Source organism: Hyla sarda, chromosome 4 (genome assembly GCF_029499605.1).
Source record: "Hyla sarda isolate aHylSar1 chromosome 4, aHylSar1.hap1, whole genome shotgun sequence".
NCBI classification, from domain to species: domain Eukaryota; kingdom Metazoa; phylum Chordata; class Amphibia; order Anura; family Hylidae; genus Hyla; species Hyla sarda.
The window spans coordinates 380,667,355-380,685,921 of NC_079192.1; the positions used below are offsets into that span (position 1 = coordinate 380,667,355).

Genomic DNA, 18,567 nt, shown 5'->3' on the forward strand with positions numbered 1-18,567 from the left:
ATCCGCATTCCAAGCCTTAAGCCACATAGAGCGGCGGAGAGCCGCTAGATGACCCACTGCATAGGCAGAACAACAGGCTGCCTGCATGGAAGCTGCGCACAGAAAATCCCTGGTTTTAGAGCATTGGAGAGCCAAAGCAGATAGCGGGATCCCCCCCGGAGGATCTAAGATATCCTGACGGAGCTTTTGGCACCACTCCGACCGGCCCTTGGACACCCATGTGGAGGCGAAGATGGGAAGAAGAGAAGAGCCAGCAGCTTCAGTGGCAAACTTCGCTAAGGTTTCCACCTTCTTGTCCGTGGGATCCTTGAAGGCAGCGGCATCTGCCAGAGGCAGTGTAGTCGCCTTATTGATCCGGGAAACTGGTGGGTCCACTGAGGGAGGAGAAACCACCTTAGTGACAAAGACCTTTTCAAATGGATAACGATCTTGAATTGTCTTGATTCCCGGGAACCTCTTGTCTGGATGCTTCCATGCGGTTTCCAGAATGTCGTCAAAGTCAGCGTGAGAGCTGAACTTCTGAGGTGCTGGCTTAGCATGATGAAATGATACTCCTGGATTGACATACGAAGATCCTGGGTCCTCTAACTGAAAGGTGTCTCTTAAGGCTGTAACCAAATAGTTAACCGTTGCAACGGAGTCCGGGCAGTCCTCTGAGTCAGATGCCGGCGCGGAAGCCTCGTCCACCAGGGGAATGAGAATGATTAGAGGCAGTCCTGGAGGGGGGCGACTGACAGAACGCGGCTCTGGCGTGGCAGAGCCGTGACTCCGAGAACGTCCTCTGGAGGAGGGACCCACGAGGGGAACACTCATTGGAAGAGTCAGACGAGGCGCCCCTAGGACGCTTGTGAGAGCGTGAAGTATGTGGAGACGAGGAGCGAGCCCTTCCAGAGGTCCTGCGCCGGGAAGACCCCTTCAAGGCAGACACCACTTCCCGGGAGGCCTCAGCTACCGAGCGGGAGACTTTGTTCAAGTCAGACATATACTGGGTCAGGGAAGAAACCCAGGCTGGGGGAGCGGCTGGATCCACCGGGACCAAAGGGGCATCAGGGGGTACCAGGGGGAGCTGTGGAGCAGGCAGGACAAGTGGGCTCAGCAGAGCCAGACATTTTGGTATTACAGTGCTTACAGACATAGTAAGTCACAAGTTCCAGGTCTCTGTTTAGAGAGAGGAACAGCTCTGTGTACGGACATAATGTGGGAAAAGGGAGATAGGAACTTTCTCACCCTAGTTTGTGTCCCCTGTCAGCTGCAGTGAGGAGACTCGCTCTGTGGGGAGAGAGAAAGAAAGAGAGAGAAAGAGAGAGAGAGAAAGAGAGAGAAAGAAAGAGAGAGAAAGAGAGAGAAAGAAAGAGAGAGAGAAAGAAAGAGAGAGAAAGAGAGAGAAAGAAAGAGAGAGAAAGAAAGAGAGAGAAAGAGAGAGAAAGAGAGAGAGAGAGAGAGAGAGAGAGAGAGAGAGAGAGAGAAACAGGCCAGCCAATAGGAAGAGAGGGGCGTGTCTGAGGCAAGGCACTAAGTAAATGACCCCTTCCTACTGAAAATTGCGCCCACGGCGCTGATTGGAGGCTGCTTAGCGCCTCTGAGCGCTCCCAGCCCTGTGGGCGGAGCTACAGACCGGCCAAAGAGAACTGTCATGGCACCCGCTCCTTGTCCTGAGTGCACCTGTCGGCCCGTTAGTGCGCTCAGGGGAATAGGGCGGGCGGCCAGCGCCGGCAGAGACTGCCGGTGAAAAGTAGTAAGCCGGCGCTGACGCGCCCGGCTCATAGCAGTGCCGCGGCTGTCAGCCGCTTATAAGGCGTTGCCGACAAAGTGAAAGTAAGCCGGCGCTGAGAGCGTCTGGCCCGGGACAGCGCCGCGGCTGACAGCCGTGTATAAGGCGCTGTTTAGAAGTAATATCAATCACACACACAAAGTGAAGTGGAGGAATAAGGCGCTGTGGGCGCGCACGCGCACACGCGCGCACACACACACACACACGTGAAGTGCCCCTATATGATGTCCCTTCAGGTGCCACTGCTCCCCTAAAAATAAAGTGCAGCCCCTGTAAGCTAGCCCCAAAAACTGAAGGTGGGCCAAAACAGGGGGGTCTCCAGCTGCTGCGAGTCTGTACCTGTGGAGAAAAAAAAGGGAGAAGTACTTACCTCAGTCAGAAGAACTCACCTACTGGAGTCTTCAGTGAAGTCTTCAGTCAGCATTAGTTACCTGCATCCCGCCTGGCTGCTATGCGCGAGCGAGGTGAGCAGGGAAATAGGGGGACCCGGACCCGTGAGGTACCACCCAAGCGCTGACCATTGGCGAGGGGGGGGGGGGGGTAACAGCGCATATACGCAATGTCTGTGCCCCCTCACTCGCAATGGGGAAACGGGGAACCACAATCCCTGAGTCCCCAGCTGAAAACAGAAAAGAAAAGGAATAAAAAACTAGCACGTCCCTAACTAGGAGAACAAAAAAAAATTAGAAGACCTGGTCTGGAGCCACCCAGACCACGTCCACCTCCTGACACTAAGCTTAAACTGACTAGCTCAGAGCCTGAAGGCGGGTGTATCCTGCTGGGAGGAGCTGACTTTTTTTATCACCATAGTGTCACACCTCCTAAAAACAGCAAGATATACCCACTGTCTGTGTCCCCCAATGGAGCGATAGAGAAAAACTTCTACCACTACTGCGATCTCTGCTCCGTACAATGCAAGGAGATTGTCGGCCACCGCACAAAGCTGCAGCCAACATGCCTCATCCATGCATCACTACAGGAGAGCTGGCGATACGGCACATGGAGGGGGCATGACTATACAGTCGCTCCTTGCAAGAGAAGAGCCGGTGTTCTGAACACAAATGTTCAAAACACCAGGACGTTTGGAAGAAGATCACGGGGTCCACGATCAGACACTTATTTCCCCATCATGTGGATAGGGGATAAGAGGTTATGTACCATAGTTGCTTTTTATGGGGTTATCAAGCTTTTTATTTATGCTGCTCCGGCTGCCGCAAGAAAAACAAACTTTAACTTACCTCCCGCCACGCTGATATCTGTCTACCGTCCTTCAGCCGTGGTCTTTGTCTGCATTTTAGGAACCAAACAAGTCAGACTGTGCTGAGGCACCAGGAAGAAGGCTAAGACCGTTACATTACACCCAGCTCAGCTTATCAGACGGGAGATCGCTGCGGCTGGCGATAAGCTCAGTGCAGTGCAGTCTGACGTGTCGGGCCCCAGAATGCAGAAAAAGACTGAGGCCCAAGGATAGGAGAGATATCGGCACACTGGGGGAGCAACAAAAGTAAGTAAAAAATTCTAAATTAAAAGTTCTGAATTTAAGCCCATAGACTTATACCGGCTAAGGTACCAATACAAATCCGTAGGCATATACCTCTGAAAAAAAGAAATGTCTAAGTACAGAAATGTGAATGAGCACTTAAGTAAACCCAATTTTACCTCTGGTGTCTTAGCCTCTGGCTCGCTATCAGAGGAGTCCGTGCTCTCAGAGTCTTCCGCTGTGGGTGGCACAACTGCGTTTGGCTTAGAAGCCACAGCCTTTACACCTTTCTTTGGTGATGCAGGTTTCTTCTGATTCTGCAGCAAAAAAATAAATAAAAATGAATAAGATTAATAATTCTGCTGACAGCATTAACCTGCACTCAATGTGTAGAGACAGGCAAGATACCCAAAGTAACTAGTACACAAATGCTTTGTGAGAGACATCTAAAACCTGTTAGTCATATTGTATCACAGCAACACACACGGCACTGTTACCTCTGGCTCCTTCTCACTATCTGAGGAGTCACTGGTTTCAGACACTTGTGCCTTGGCAGGACTCTGGGTTTTGGCTACCGAAGGATTGTTCTCAGACATAGTGGTAACGGCTGTATCTGCATTTGCACCGTTACCATCACTCATTGCTGGTTTGGCCAGTGACACAGTCACGACCTCAGTCAATGGTGGGTCTACTTGGTCTTTTGAAACTGCAACCTCCGGCACTGGCATTTTCTTCTCCAATAAGACAATGTGAAAATAATTAGTAAGCGTAAGCAAAATACGTAAAGGAGGAGACATCATTGATGCAAAGTGGAGGAGCTGCCAACAGCAAGAAGACTGCATGATTTATTTCAGCCTCTCAAAAATAAGATGGAATAAGATTTAATACTATGCATGACTGCTCCACTTTTACTTTGCATCAGTTTTGATAAATCTTCTCATGGTAAGAGGACTTACATGCTGCATAGTCTTTTACTGACTTTTGACATTTGTTCCAGAATTAATGATAATGCAATAAAATCCCATGTAGTCCTACCAATTCCTCCTCCAGTCTGCAGCTGCACTGGTCATTTGAAATCAATAGCATTCAAGTTTTTGGGGGATTTGCTTAGGACTAGCAAAAGCACATTCAAGTTCTGGCAAAAATATTTTATATGCTTATCGTAAAATGTCTCTCGGAGGATCCATTGGGGGACACAGAGACCGTGGGAAGTACCAAAGCAGTCCCCGGGTTGGGAAAAATACCCAAAAGAGAATCAGGCAGAAGACTGAGCCGCTGCCACCTGCAACACCTTGCGACCCAAAACGGCATCCGTGTACTTGATAGAACTTGGTGAATATATGCGAGGACAACCCGGTGGCCGCCTTGCAGACTTAAGGCCGAAGCCCTATGGCGTAGCGCCCAAGAAGCCCCAACGCAACGCGTGGAATGTGCAGTGAACCGAAAAGGTGGGACCTTCCCTTTACGCAGATACGATTCAGAGATGGCGGAACGGATCCACCACGAGATGGTCGCCTTGGAAGCCGGAAGACCCTTGCAAGGACCCTCCGGAATCACAAAGGCGGCGTCACCCTGACGGAAAAAGGAGGTGACGGAAAGAGATCCGGAACGCTCGAACCACATCCAGATCCAGACTCAGTTTGATGGAGCCGGATAAAATGAAGGGAGAACGATCTCATTCATGGAAAGGAGGAAACCACCTTGGGAAAGAAATAGGAAGGTGGCCGAAAGACATCCTTGTCCTAATGAAGGACCAAGAAGGGTGAGCGACAATAGAGCAGCCAGCTCGGAGACCCTCCCAATGGAGGTAATGGCAATGAGGAAAGCGACCTTCCAAAGAAAGAACGCTAAGTGAAGCATCCCGGAGAGGTTCAGACGGAGCCTCCCTAAAAGGCGCCAAGCACCAGGTTGAGATCCCAAGCAGGGTGGGAGACCGGTATGGCAGAGCCGCATGGGCCATACCCTGCAGGAAGGTGTGGATATGAGGGTTGGAAGCTAACTGCCGCTGAAAGAGAATAGAAAGAGCCGGCACTTGACCCTTAAACTATTAAGGACCAAGACCATTTTAACCTTAAGGACCAGGCCAATTTTATTTTTGCGTTTTCGTCTTTTCCTCCTCGCCTTCTAAAATCCATAACTTTTATATTTCCATCTACAGACCCATACAAGGGCTTGTTTTTTGCGTGACAAATTGTACTTTGTAATGAGACCTCATTTTACGATAAAATGTACTGCGAACCCCAAAAAAAAATTTTAGGGAAGAAATTTTTTATGAAAAACACAAAAAACATTTTGCTAATTTTGGGGGGTTTCATTTTCACACTGTACAATTTAAGGTAAAAATGACATGTGTTCTTTATTTTGTGGGTCAATACCATTAAAATGATACCCATGGCTGGATACTTTTATATTTTTGTACCGTAAAAAAAAAAAAAAAAAAAAAAAAAAAAAAAAAAACAGTACTAAATTAGTAATCTAAAATTGCCCTATTTTGACCACCTATAACTTTCATTTTTCCATATATAGGACGGTATGAGGGCTCATTTTTTGCGCCATCAGCTGTACTTTTTATCGATACCACATTTGCATATATAAAACTTTTAGATAATTTTTTACAAATTTTTTTGGAATAAAAATGACAAAAAAAGCTGCATTTTTTGACTTTTTTACGTTTACGCCTTTCACCGTACGGGATCATTAACATTATATTTTGATATTTCGGACAATTACGCAAATATGTTTTAAAAAAAAATTAAGCTTTTTTGGGATAAAATGGGAAAAACTGACAATTTTCATTTTATTGGGGAGGGGATTTTTCCTTTTTTTTTTTTTTTTTTTTTTTTTACCACACACACTTTTTATGTCTCCATAGGGGACCAGTAGTGGCAATCAAATGATTGCTATAGATATTCAGTGCTATGCACAGAGTATAGCATTAATCAGTATTATTGGTCATCTTCTGCTCTGCTCGATCTTAGACCCGAGGAGAAGACCCGAGGAGAAGACCCGAGGAGAAGACCCGAGGAGAAGACCCGAGGAGAAGAACGGAGGCAGGTGAGGGAACCTCCGCCCGCCATCACAGATTATCTGATCGCTGCGGCAGCGCTGCATGCGCATTGCTGCAGATGCCGTGATCTGTACTGATCACGGCATTGAGGGGTTAATGGTGGACATCCGCGCGATCTCGGATGTCGGCCATTAACGGCGGGTCACCGGCTGCAGATAGCAATCGGAACCTGCCGTGTATGACGTGAGCACCGGAAAGACTGAGCCTCACACTACCGGAAATAAGCCCGCCAAGTGTGGGCGTAAATCCTAGCGTAGGAAGGCTTCCGAGCCCGAAGCATGGTGCGAATCACCCTGTAAGTAAACCCCCCGAGCTCTCAAAACCGCAATTTCAACCGACACGCTGTCAAATGCAGAGACAGTAAATTGGGGCGGCAGAGAGGACGCTGGGAGAGCAGGTCGGGGCAAACTGGAAGACGCAGAGGTATGTCGGCGATCAGCCAAAATAAGTCGGCGTACCACGCGCGCCTGGGGCCACCAGAATGGCGGTAACAATCAGTCTTTATTTTCCTCAGAACCATGGGCAGAAGAGGCGGAAAGAGGTAAGGAAGACTGAGGGATGACAAGTGCGAACACTGCCAGAGCATCTCGTGACTTGGCGGCAAAGCAAGGAACCTGTCTGTTGTGGTGAGACGCGAAGATGTCAACGTCCGGGGTCCCCAAAGATCGCAGATCTGTGCAAATGCCCCCGGATGTAGAGATCACTCACGGGGGCTGCAGAGAAGCGGCTGAATGGAATGTGGATCGCGGAAAGAAGCGGCTGAATGGAATGTGGATCGCGGAGAGAGCGGGAACCAGAGTCTCTGCCAAGAGCAGAATCTTGAAGACCTCCTCCATTGCTGAGCCGCTGTGCGTGCCACCCTGGCAATTGATATATGCCACCGCCCTGGCATTGTCTGACTGGATTCTAACAGGACAACCATGTAGGAGAATCTCCCCATTGGTGAGGCAGAGGTAAGAAACTCCCCTTGATCCATGGACTCTACCAACGAGCGGAGGAACTCCATGCGAAAGTGGCGTAGCCGCAAGTGGCAGTTGAGCAACTTGAAGTCCAGAATGGGGCAAGCAGAGCCCCCTTTCTTGTAGATTCCAAACAGATTTGAGTAGAACCCCGAAAAACTCCCCTGGAGGAACTGGCACAATCACCCCCTGAGCAAGGAGGGTACTCAAAGCGACCTGAAAGGTAGATGCCAAAGAAGGGGAATGAGGACGACGGGATCAGACGGGATCTCCAGGCATTTTGGTCTTGCAGCCCACACATGGGAGGAGGTTCATTTCTTGGGTCGGACATGGAGCTAGTGAACAGGGAGAAAGCAAATAAAATGGAGCAATCTCACTTGGGTCCTGTGTACCGCAGACAGAGCTGAGACTGGAGCTAAAGAGGGAGGCAGCAGCTGAAGTCAGATGGCAGAGGATGGAAGGGGAGGTGTGAGCTGCACAGACCCAGGAAGTGACCTCCACACCAGGACAGACCCCATTGGAGGAGGAGAGGGTGGAGTACAGCAGATGAGCAGATCAGGCTGAGACAGCAGGACGAGCAGGGAACATAGGAGAACTCCAGACATGTGTCTGCATCCTACTGACACTAAGCTAAAACGGATTAGCTCAGTCAGTAAGCGGGGTATATCCTGCCAGGAGGGGCAAACTTTTTTTGTATGCTTAGTGTCAGCAAGATATATCCACGGTCTCTGCGTTCACGAATGGAGACGACCAAGAAAAATGAGTAGCACAGCTTAAAGATGAATAGGTCAGTAGTTTGGGTAGCTTCAATGCATAAATCATTCAGGTCTTGTCCATTGGTGTTAGACCTTTTGCTATACATTTCTAGACTGGCGAGCTAATGCCTCCACGTATCAGGAAGGGATTTATGTACTTTGCGGGTGTGGCAAGCTGGACTTTGGGGGGTATAGTACAGTATACAAAAAACATTTTTGTCTGGCTAATAAAACCAAGGATGAACCAAGAGAGACACAACAATAGTGTCTGACTGGCATAGGCTGGTTTGAGTGGCATTCGGGCCGCTCTGCCAGTGGGTCGTTCCCCCCCCCGTGGGCACTGGTGCCGCGGCGGTGATGGTCGCCGCCCAGTGCTACGCCATTTTATACTAGGGACGTTAGGGACCCACTCTAAATAGGTGGCCTTGACGTGGCGAGTGGGCTTGTACTTTTTGATCAAAAATGTATACTAAACCTGTTAGTTTTTGATATTATGCTGAGAAGCAATTAGATTATACAAGATTGTAGATGTGCGACCATGTCTGTTTCTTCTACCTGAATTAACAATAGTGTCCTTTACTAACATAGCATCCAACTCAGACATGCATTCTCTGTTCAGTTCTCTGCCTCTTCTGCACTGTTCTCCTGCTTCCCTTTTGATAGTTTATAGATGTCAAGGCCCCAGGGGCCTTATCTCAGACCTTTACACAAACCTACTCAACGCAAAGATGAAGGGAGACCCTCTACCAGTAGAATCTAGGTGGCATGAGCTTATTCCGGGTCTGACAAATGAGAAGAAAGGGCTTTGCCCTATTTTTTGTCTATGTTCCCCAGCTATTAACAATAGACTTATACAGCTCTACATGTTTCACCAATCCGGTCCGTTTGGTTAAGATGAGAAGGTGACCATTTGCGGAATGCCATACATGTAGGGCTCCAGGGTCTGACTATTTGCATATGATGTGGTCCTGTCCCACTATCCATGCCTTTTGGCCAACTGTTGTACAATTTCTGAGCAGTCTTGTTTTTCTTTTGACATATAAAACCCCTTGTGTTATACCTTACACTTTTTGTGCTTACTAATTGTTATTACCATCAATATCATACCTGTTTTACGGGTTCCTCCTCACTTTCTGTCTCGCTACTTGAGCTGTCGTCTGCCTTCGGCTGCAGAACACTAGGTACGGTTTTCACTTTTTGCTTTGATGCCTGAACACTACTTGGAGTTACAGGTTTGAGAGTTGATGGCACCAACTGCAAATAAATTAAGAATTAATATACAATCTGGCAAAATTAAAAAGACAAGCAATAGATGATAGAACAATTTGGAAGCCCAGTTGGTGGGACCCTTTCTTCTCCCAAAAAGAGTCCAACATCTTTCCCATGCATCAGAGCTCTTTAAGGAATGAGAGCTACAGAAATTCCTAAAGGGCCAGGGAGTTGTAGAAACTTGGAATTTTCAAAACCTACAACCGGATTTTTGTGTTTCCCACATGGAAAAAATCTTTTTTCTTGTGAAGTTCATTGAGGGACACTGACGAAAGGAGATTTTTTTTTACTACTCACCGTAAAAGCTCACTCGTAGCCTTCATCAGGGGACACAGAGAACATGGGTATATGCACTTGCCACTAGGAGGCACTGACACTAGGAAAAAGTCAGCTCCTCCCTGGCAGGATATACCCACCCACTGGAAGTGAGGTAATCAGTTTTGTCACAAAGCAGTAGGAGAAGCCAACCAAGAGAAAAGTCCTAAGGACCCAAGAAAGGAATCCCGGAGAAACACTCAAGAACCGGAAAAGGCTATCTGACCCAGAAAAGTTCCAGAAAAGGACCCAGCAGATATTAATCTGATAAAAAACGATAATACGGGCTAAAAACTGTAATAGCTATGAGCTGCCACAGAGGGAGCCACAAAACACAATACCATTAACAGCCGCTAGAGGGCATTTTTCAGTCAAAGAGAGCAGAGAAGACAATTTTTAAATTTATTTTTAAATGAACCTCGCGCAGGACGCAGGGCGCCCCACAAGGCATTAACCCTTGAGCCCAAGCCTGGACAAGGGAAGGAGAGGGGTGGAGCTAAACTTCATCAGAGAGGCGCAAAATTGCGCCAATCCTTGCCAGTCAGGACAGGAGAAGAGAGGAACTGTGGGTGTCCTGTGAAACTCCCTGGGAAAGGGGCCCACCCTCCAGGAAAGGTTCCGCAGGCTGTGACAAGCACGACCGGTGCCTAAGCAGTAAAGTCGCAGCACAGCTGCACTAAGCCAGCAGCTGGGTACAGCCAGCGGTGACTGTGCGCAGGGAGCCGACAACTAAACAGGAGCGGTGATGCAGTGTGCTGTGGGAGCGCTTGCCACTCAGATCTTTGGGGGGGAGGGTGACAGCAGTGCCCGGCTAGACAGGCTTCTGCTGAGCCTGAACAACTAGTGCAGCGCCCTAAGGCTGTAGGGCTCGCTGCGGGAGGAGGGGCGGAGCTAAGCTCCGTTCATGGGCTTTTCTTGTCTGGTGCTCCCAAGACAGCGCTGACAGGAGGGGGGGAGGGGGGGGGAGGTTAAGAGTCCTCCTTCAGTCTCCAGACTCCCTCTACGAGCACGGGGAGAAGGGGCAGAGCTACCTGTTGCCATTATGGGTCCCAAGCCAGAGAAGATCCGACCAGCTGAAGTAAAAATTAGCGGCCGGAGAAAGTACAGGGAGCCGCTGCAAAAGCTGGCAGCTTCCCTGAGACAAACGACTGCCATAGCTGTGAGTCCACTGGCAGGCAGCCGGGCGGAGGGGATGATATACTCACCCAGACGGCTTCAACCAGCTTATGGCCATGCTGCATCAATCCAGGCTAAGATAGCTGGGCGAGCAGGGCAGTGGGGGACCCAGACCCAGGGTACAACCAGGGCGAGAAGGGGTAAACAGTACATACTCTGCCTGTGCCCCTTTGTCGCAAATGGGGGAACAGGTAGCGCCATGCTCCTGAACCCCCACCTGCAAATGAGAAACAAAAAGGGAGAGAAAAAAAGCCAAACTAAACAGCCCTTACAAGAAAATAATTAAAAAAAAAAAAAAAAAAGGGTTTGGGGAGCTCCCAGACCTGTGCCTTGCCTCCTACTGACACTAGCTAAAACTGATTACCTCACTTCCAGTGGGTGGGAATATCCTGCAAGGGAGGAGCTGACTTTTTTCCCCTAGTGTCAGCACCTCCGGCAAGAGCATATACCCATGGTCTCTGTGTCCCCCAATGAAGAGCGACTAAGAAATGTGGGTTTACGCTGCTGCCACTAGGAGGCGGCACTAAGGGGGAGAAAAGTGTTAGCTCCTCTCGCACAGTCTATGGTCCACCTGCAGTTGTCAACCACGGTTTTAGGTCCGGTAGACCGGTTCACTCCGGTCGGCTCATTGAAATTAATTACATACCGGCCGCATACAACAGGGATACGGGAGCGCAAGATTTTAGCTCCCCCCTGCCGTATGCACTCGTATGGGGAAAAACGTGATGTGAACCCAGCCTAACAATTACCTCATCGTCACTGTCCGATTCATCGCTGCTCTCATCTACCACAGTCTTGACTGGCGTTTTCCCTACTGAAGAGCTGCCTTGGGATGCTGGGGCCACATCTGTAGCTTTGGTTATGGACTTCCCTTTTGCAGCTTTCGCTTGTGCTGCTGTAGTCTTGGCCGATGGTGTGGCGGCTTTTACCTTAGGAGTTGCTGGGGTTGGTGCCTTCTGTGAAGATCAAAATAGGCAAACAGGCGTATTACAGCATCATACAACTTCCTGTTGTACAGTCAGAAAAGTGCACCCAAAGAAGTCTGTGGGGCTCTACAGTGCCTCTGTGTGCATGATACTCAGGCTACAGCTACACAGCTAGTTTGGTCACACAAACATCACAATTCTGTATTGCAAGATCACAAGTTTGTAAATGATCAAATGGGAACAGTGCTAAAATAGACACACAATTTGCATGCATTTAATCTCCATGCAAATAAAACGACTGTGTATCACCAGCCTTACTGCATCGCATGTACAGTATGTATCCCATTCACTATACCTGTCCAGAGGAAAAGTTGCTGAGTTGTCCATTGCAACCAGATTGCTTCTTCAATTTTTGAAAAGGCCTCAGAAATGAAAGAAGCGATCTGATTGGTTGCTATGGGCAACTCAGCAACTTTTCCTCTGGACAGGTTTGATAAATCTCCCCCTACACATGTCCACAACCCAGAAAGTATGTGCATTGATTTTTACCTGTTTTACCGCCGGCTCCTCCTCACTCTCCGTTTCACTACTTTCTGAGCTATCTGCCTTGGGTTGTGTCAAAGCAGAAGGAGGTTTGGATTTTTCCTTAGATGCCACTGGCTACAATGAGAAATACAAAAAAAATATTAAGATAAAAATACAAACTGATATTCGTGATCTAGTATATATTTTTGGGGGAGATTGAACAAAGCGTGTGCAGAGGAATAGTGGAGCAGTTGCCTATAGCAACCAGATCCCAGCTTCTATTTTTAAAAGGTCTTTTAAAAAAAAAAAAATTTAAACAAACTTTTTTTTAAACTATTTTATAGATTTTAAAAATTTCCATAAAAAAGGAAAATAGAACAGATACAACAAAAAGACCTATCAAAAATATGTGCATACAAAAAAATTAATAATTAAGTATGTGTGACCATAAATATGATGACATATCTGAACACTGATAATATAAAATTCTTACCAGTATCTAACATTTAGTATTTACCATTATGTTCATGGCAAATAAAAAATCTCCTTAACACTTACCATAAAATCTCTCTCTCAAAGGATCCATTGGGGGACACAGACAGTGGTATATCTTGCTGTCTCTAGGAGGTGTGACACTGTGGTAATAAAAAAAAGTCAGCTCCTCCCAGCAGGATATACCAGCCTTCAGGCTCTGAGCTAGTCAGTTTAAGTTCCAGAGCAATAGGAGGAGACCAATAGGTCAAGGAAAACACATGAACTGTCCGAGAATCAGAAGAAAAGTTATAACTGAACACACCATCGGACAGAGAACCAAGAAAAAACCCAAAAAGGGGGCGGGAGCTGGGTCCCCCAATGGATCCTTCGAGAAAGATTTTACGGTAAGTGTTAAAAAATTTCCTTTTCTCTATCGGCTCCATTGGGGACACAGACCGTGGGACGTACCAAAGCCTTCCCTTGGGTGGGCAGATAAGTAATCAGGCAGACGGCTGATCCACTGCCGCCTGCAACACCTTATGCCCCAGGTTAGCATCAGCCGATGTGAAAGTATGAACCCGGTAAAACTTCGAGAAAGTGTGCAAAGACGACCAGGTAGCTGCCTTGCAAATCTGGGAGGCCGAGGCTCTATTCTGGAGAGCCCAGGATGCCCCAACAGAACGTGTGGAATGAGCCACAACCCTGAAAGGAGGAATCTTGCCCTTACAGCGATAGGCTTCCGCAATGGCGGACCGAATCCACCGAGAAATGGTGGCCTTGGAAGCAGGTTGTCCCTTGCGACGACCTTCCGTAAGGATGTCAAGGGAATCACACTGACGAAAAGAAGAAGTGATGGAGAGATAAAACCGAACAGCCCAAAACTACAACCAGCTTGTGTAGTAAACGCTCCTTAGGATGAGAAGGAGCCTGACAAAAGGACAGGAGGACAAAGTCCTCATTGAGATGAAAGACCGAGACCACCTTAGGCAAAAAGGAAGGAACTGGCCGGAAAACCACCTGTTATGTTGGATCGCCAGAAATGGAGAACGGCAGGAAAGAACTGCCAGTTCAGACACCCTCTGGATGGAGGTGATAGCAACAAGAAACGCCACTTTCCAAGAAATGAGGCCGAGAGACACCTCTCTAAGGGGCTCAAAGGGTTCACCCTGGAGGGCACTCAGAACCAAGTTCAAGTCCCAAGGGGGAGAAGGTGACCGATAAGGAGGAGCAGCGTGCGCCACTCCTTGCATGAAGGTCCGGACATGAGAATAGAAACCAGGGGCCGAAACCTGACCTTAAAGGGAACTGAGAGACAACCCCAGTTCCAAACCCGACTGAAAAAAAAAAAAAGGAGATAAGACGGGGAACCGAGAAGGTCACCGGGGAGAAGTCCTGAGCTTCTCACCAACGAAAATAAAAACCGCCAAGTACGGTGGTAAATTCGTGCGGAGGAGGGCTTACAAGTCTAGAGCATGGTGTGAATGACTTGGGAAGAGAACCCGCAGGCCCTCAAAACCGCGGTCTCAACCGCCACGCCAACCAATGCAGCGACTGTAAATTGGGGTGGCAAGAGGACCCTGAGAGAGTAGGACCGGGCGGAGCGGAAGGCGATGAGGAGCGCCGTCCAGGAGCCTGACTACGTCAGCGTACCACGACCTTCGGAGCCAATCTGGGGCTACCAGAAAGGCGAAGGACGTCCTCTGCCTTGAGCTTCCTCAGCACCCTAGGAAGGAGCGGAAGAGGAGGCAACAGATAAGGTAGGGCGAACCCTGCCCAAGGAATCACTAGGGCGTCCACGTCCAGACCGCGAAGACCTCCGGATGAAGAGACCACTTGCCAGGATCGGATGAAGACCGACTGAGGAAGTCCGCTTCCCAGTTGAACACTCCCGGAATGTGTGTCGATAATGTACGCCACGGCCGTGGCGTAGTCCGACTGAATGCGGACAGGACGAGACTGAAGACGGGACTCCCAATGAAGAAGACAAAGAAGAATCGCCCGTTATGCCAATATGTTTATCAGAAAAAAGGGGGTCTCCAGGGGAGACCAGAGTCCCTGGACTGTCCAATCCCTGAACATGCCGCCCCAGGCCGACAGGCTGACAACCGGTGTAAGAACCCACCAGAGAAGGGGAAGAAAGGACCGCCCTTGGAGAAGGGGGGATCGGAGCCACCAGAGCAAAGACTGACGGACCCTGCGAGGGAGAACAATCTGACGATCGAGGGACAGAGGAAACCTGTTCCATCGAGAGAGAATCGCCAGTTGAAGGGGGCAGTAATGAAGCTGGGCAAATGGTACGGCCTCCATTGTTGCCACCACCCGACCCAGGACGTCCATACTGTGCAGATGGAGACTGACACCTGGGTCCGAAGGGGGCGGACCCCCGACCAGAGCGCCAGATGTTTGTCCGGCGGAAGACAAATGCGGGCAGAGGCTGTCGAATCGAAGTCCCATGAAGGTTAGAGAATGGGTAGGACAGAAGACTGACTTGTCCCAGTTGACCATGCACCCGAAGCGAGTCAGAGAGTGGAGAGTGACGTCCAGATCCTCCAGAGTCTGGGCGCTGGTCGGAGCCTTGATGAGAGGGTCAGATAGGATATCACCGAGAATCCCCTCGACCAAACAGGCCCAACACTGGCGCAAGGATCTTTGTAAGGATCCAAGGAGCCGTGGCCAAACCAAAGGGGAGGGCCACGAATTGAAAGTGCCCCTCCGGGACCGCAAGCGGAGGTACCGATGATGGCCCGGAAATATTGGCACGTGGAGGTAGGCATCCTTGATGTCCACCGATGAAGGTAACTCCCCTTGTTACAGGGACGCCAAAACCGAACAGAGAGATTCCATTCTGAAGTGGTGGATGAGAATGTGACGGTTGGATTGGTACGAAAAACGCGATCACTCGTAAGGGAGGCAAATTCGATCCAGTAACCATTGGACACCACATCCCTGACCCCAGAGTCCTGAATGTGGGAAGTCCAGATGTCTCAGAAAACAAGAGACTACCTCCCACCCGAAAGAAAACACGGGTGGGGGCCTCACTTCAGCAGAAGAGGGCTTGCGGTTGCCCGATTTGTGCGCAAAACGGTCGGACCGGTTGGAGTCCGACTTGCAAGCCGGGCGTTCCCGGCAGGAGGGAGCCTTCTTGTCCCGCGAGGGCGCCTGCCCGGACCATTAGCTGGAACCAGAGGTCCGAAATGACCGAAAGGAAAAAGGACTTCCATTGGGAAGAAGGGCGAGCCTTATTTTGAGGTAAGAAGGTACTCTTACCTCTAGTTGCCACGGAGATAACCTCATCGAGGCGGTCGGCCAAAAGACGGTCACCCATAAAGGGAAGCTCAGAGAGACCTTTGGAAGCGGCATAGGCATTCCAAGCTTTAAGCCACATAAAGCCGCGGAGAGCCGCTAGGTGACCCACAGCCAAGGCAGAACAACGGGCTGACTACGTGGAAGCTGCGCACAGAAAGTCCCAAGCTTTAGAGCATTGGAGAGCCATAGCAGAGAGATCCTCTGGTGGGGGGATCCCGCTAAGATATCCTGGTGGGGAACGCCCACGTTTATCTGAAAACTCAATTGAAGAGTCAGACGAGGCACCCCTATTACGCTGCTTGTAAGAGCGTGAAGCATGAACGAAGAAACGCAGGGAAGACCACTTCAGGGTGGACACCACTACCCGGAAGGCCTCAGACACCGAACGGGAGACTAGGGGGTCTGGGGGAGCAGTGGAGCAGGCAGGTCAAGGGGGCTCTGCAGAGCCAGACATCTTGTATTACAGTGCTACAACATAATAAATTACTGATGTTCCAGGTTTCTGACTAGAGAGAGGAACAGCTCTGGGAGCGGACATAATGGTGGAAAGAGATGGAGAGAGGGACTAGCCTTCTCACCCTGGTCTGTGTCCCCTGTCAGCTGCAGTGAGAAATCACTCCGTGCTGCTAAGGAGACTGAAAAAGACCAGCCAATAGAAAGGGAGGGGCGTGCCCGAAGTAAGGCACCCCCCCCCCCCCCAACGTTGTGAAAAATCGCACCTACGGCGCTGATTGGGGGCTGCTTCGCACCCCTGGAAGCTCCCAGCCCAGTGGGCGGAGCTATGACCGGCCAAGAAGGACTGTAATGGCGCCCGCTCCTTGTCCCGAGCGCCATGTCCAGTCCGCATAGCGTTCGGGGGAACAGAGCGGGAGGCCTAAACGCCGGCTGACAAAAGTGAAAGTAAGCCGGCGCATAAGCGCCGTGGCTGTAAGCTGCGGATAAGGCGCTGAGGGAAAATGAAAGTAAGCCAGCGCTGGAAGCGCCCGGCCTAAACAGCGCAGCGGCAGACAGCCGCATATAAGGTGCTGAAGTATTGCAACACACACACACACACACTAAAATAAAGTGCCCCCAGAAGTAAAGTGCCCTGTAATATATGCCCGCTTAGCCACTGCCAACCCAATAAAAAGATGCAGCCCCTGTAAAATGCAGCCCCATAAAACCAAAAACAGGAGGTCTCCAGAGGTTGCAAGGTATGGACAATAAAAATAAAAAAAAGGGGGGGAGAAGTACTTGCCTCAGTCAGAAGAACTTACCTAATGGAGTCTTCAGCCAGCTTATGGTCCCCCACATCACGCCTAGCTGCTATGCGCGAGCGAGGAGAGCGGAGACATGGGGTGACCCGGACCCATGAGGTACCACCCAGGCGCTGACTGTTGGCGAGGGGGGGGGGGGTTAACAGCGCATATACGCAATGTCTGTGCCCCCTCACTCGCAATGGGGAAACAGTGAACCGCAGTTCCTGAGTCCTCACCTGAAAACGGAAAAGAAAGGGGATAGAAAACTAACACGTCCCTATACTAGGAAAATAAAAAACAGAAGACCTGGACTGGAGAATCCAGCCCATGTCCACCTCCTCAGACACCAAGCTTAAACTGACTAGCTCAGAGCCTGAAGGCAGGTATATTCTGCTGGGAGGAGCTGACTTTTTTTTTTATTACCATAGTATCACACCTCCTAGAGACAGCAAGATACACCACTGTGTGTCCCCCAATGGAGCAGATAGAGAAATGTAGATTCATAGGGTAAAAGATATTACATGGTCAAGTTAAGTATGTCAAAAAGGAGAGAAAAAAAAATTAAAGGAATAAGCAATAAAATAAAATAAAAAAAATTAAGAAAAGACAAACATAAGTAATTAGATTAAAGACTCATATGTCATATGCTTCCCATCTGCCAAATTTGATGAAATTTGGGTAAGGTGTTTTCAATTGTGGCGGAGAGATATTCCATTCTCCTTATCTCCCATATTCTATCTAGTAGAGCACTGAGTGGAGGGGGTGAAGTATTTTTACACCAGCATGCTATTACGCATTTAGCTGCTGTCAACATATGCAGAAGTACAGTGGGGATCAAAAGTTTTGGCACCCCAGGTAAAAAAATTTGTATTAATGTGCATAAATAAGCCAAGGAAAGATTGAAAACTCTCAAAAAGGCATCAAATTACAGATTAGACATTCTTATATGTCAAGTGTTAGATTTTATTTCCATCATTTACAGAGGGCTTCAAAGTTCAGCAGCAATTTTCCACAAAATTTTCAAACTCACTATTTTTCAGGGACCAGTTCAGGTTTGAAGTGGATTTGAAGGGTCTTCATATTAGAAATACCCCATAAATGACCCCATTATAAAAACTGCACCCCCCAAAGTATTCAAAATGATATGACATTCAGTCAGCATTTTAACCCTTTAAGTGTTTCACAGGAATAGCAGCAAAGTGAAGGAGAAAATTCACAATCTTCATTTTTTACATTTGCTTGTTCTTGTAGACCCAATTTTTTAATTTTTACAAGGGGTAAAAGGAGAAAATGTATACCTAAATTT

General features: G+C 48.9%; 1 protein-coding gene across 6 annotated transcripts in view; it reads right to left on the reverse strand.

The window, feature by feature from the left end:
• Positions 1-18,567, reverse strand: part of TCOF1 (treacle ribosome biogenesis factor 1) — a 129,204-nt gene that overhangs the window by 85,948 nt on the left and 24,689 nt on the right. For all 6 annotated transcript variants that reach the window (XM_056516937.1, XM_056516936.1, XM_056516941.1 and 3 more), the window contains exons 8-11: positions 12,268-12,378; positions 11,542-11,748; positions 9,140-9,286; positions 3,431-3,568 (exon numbers count right to left, since the gene is read on the reverse strand). In XM_056516937.1, coding sequence (XP_056372912.1) covers positions 3,431-3,568; positions 9,140-9,286; positions 11,542-11,748; positions 12,268-12,378 — 603 coding nt within the window. The remainder of the gene's footprint in view (positions 1-3,430; positions 3,569-9,139; positions 9,287-11,541; positions 11,749-12,267; positions 12,379-18,567) is intronic.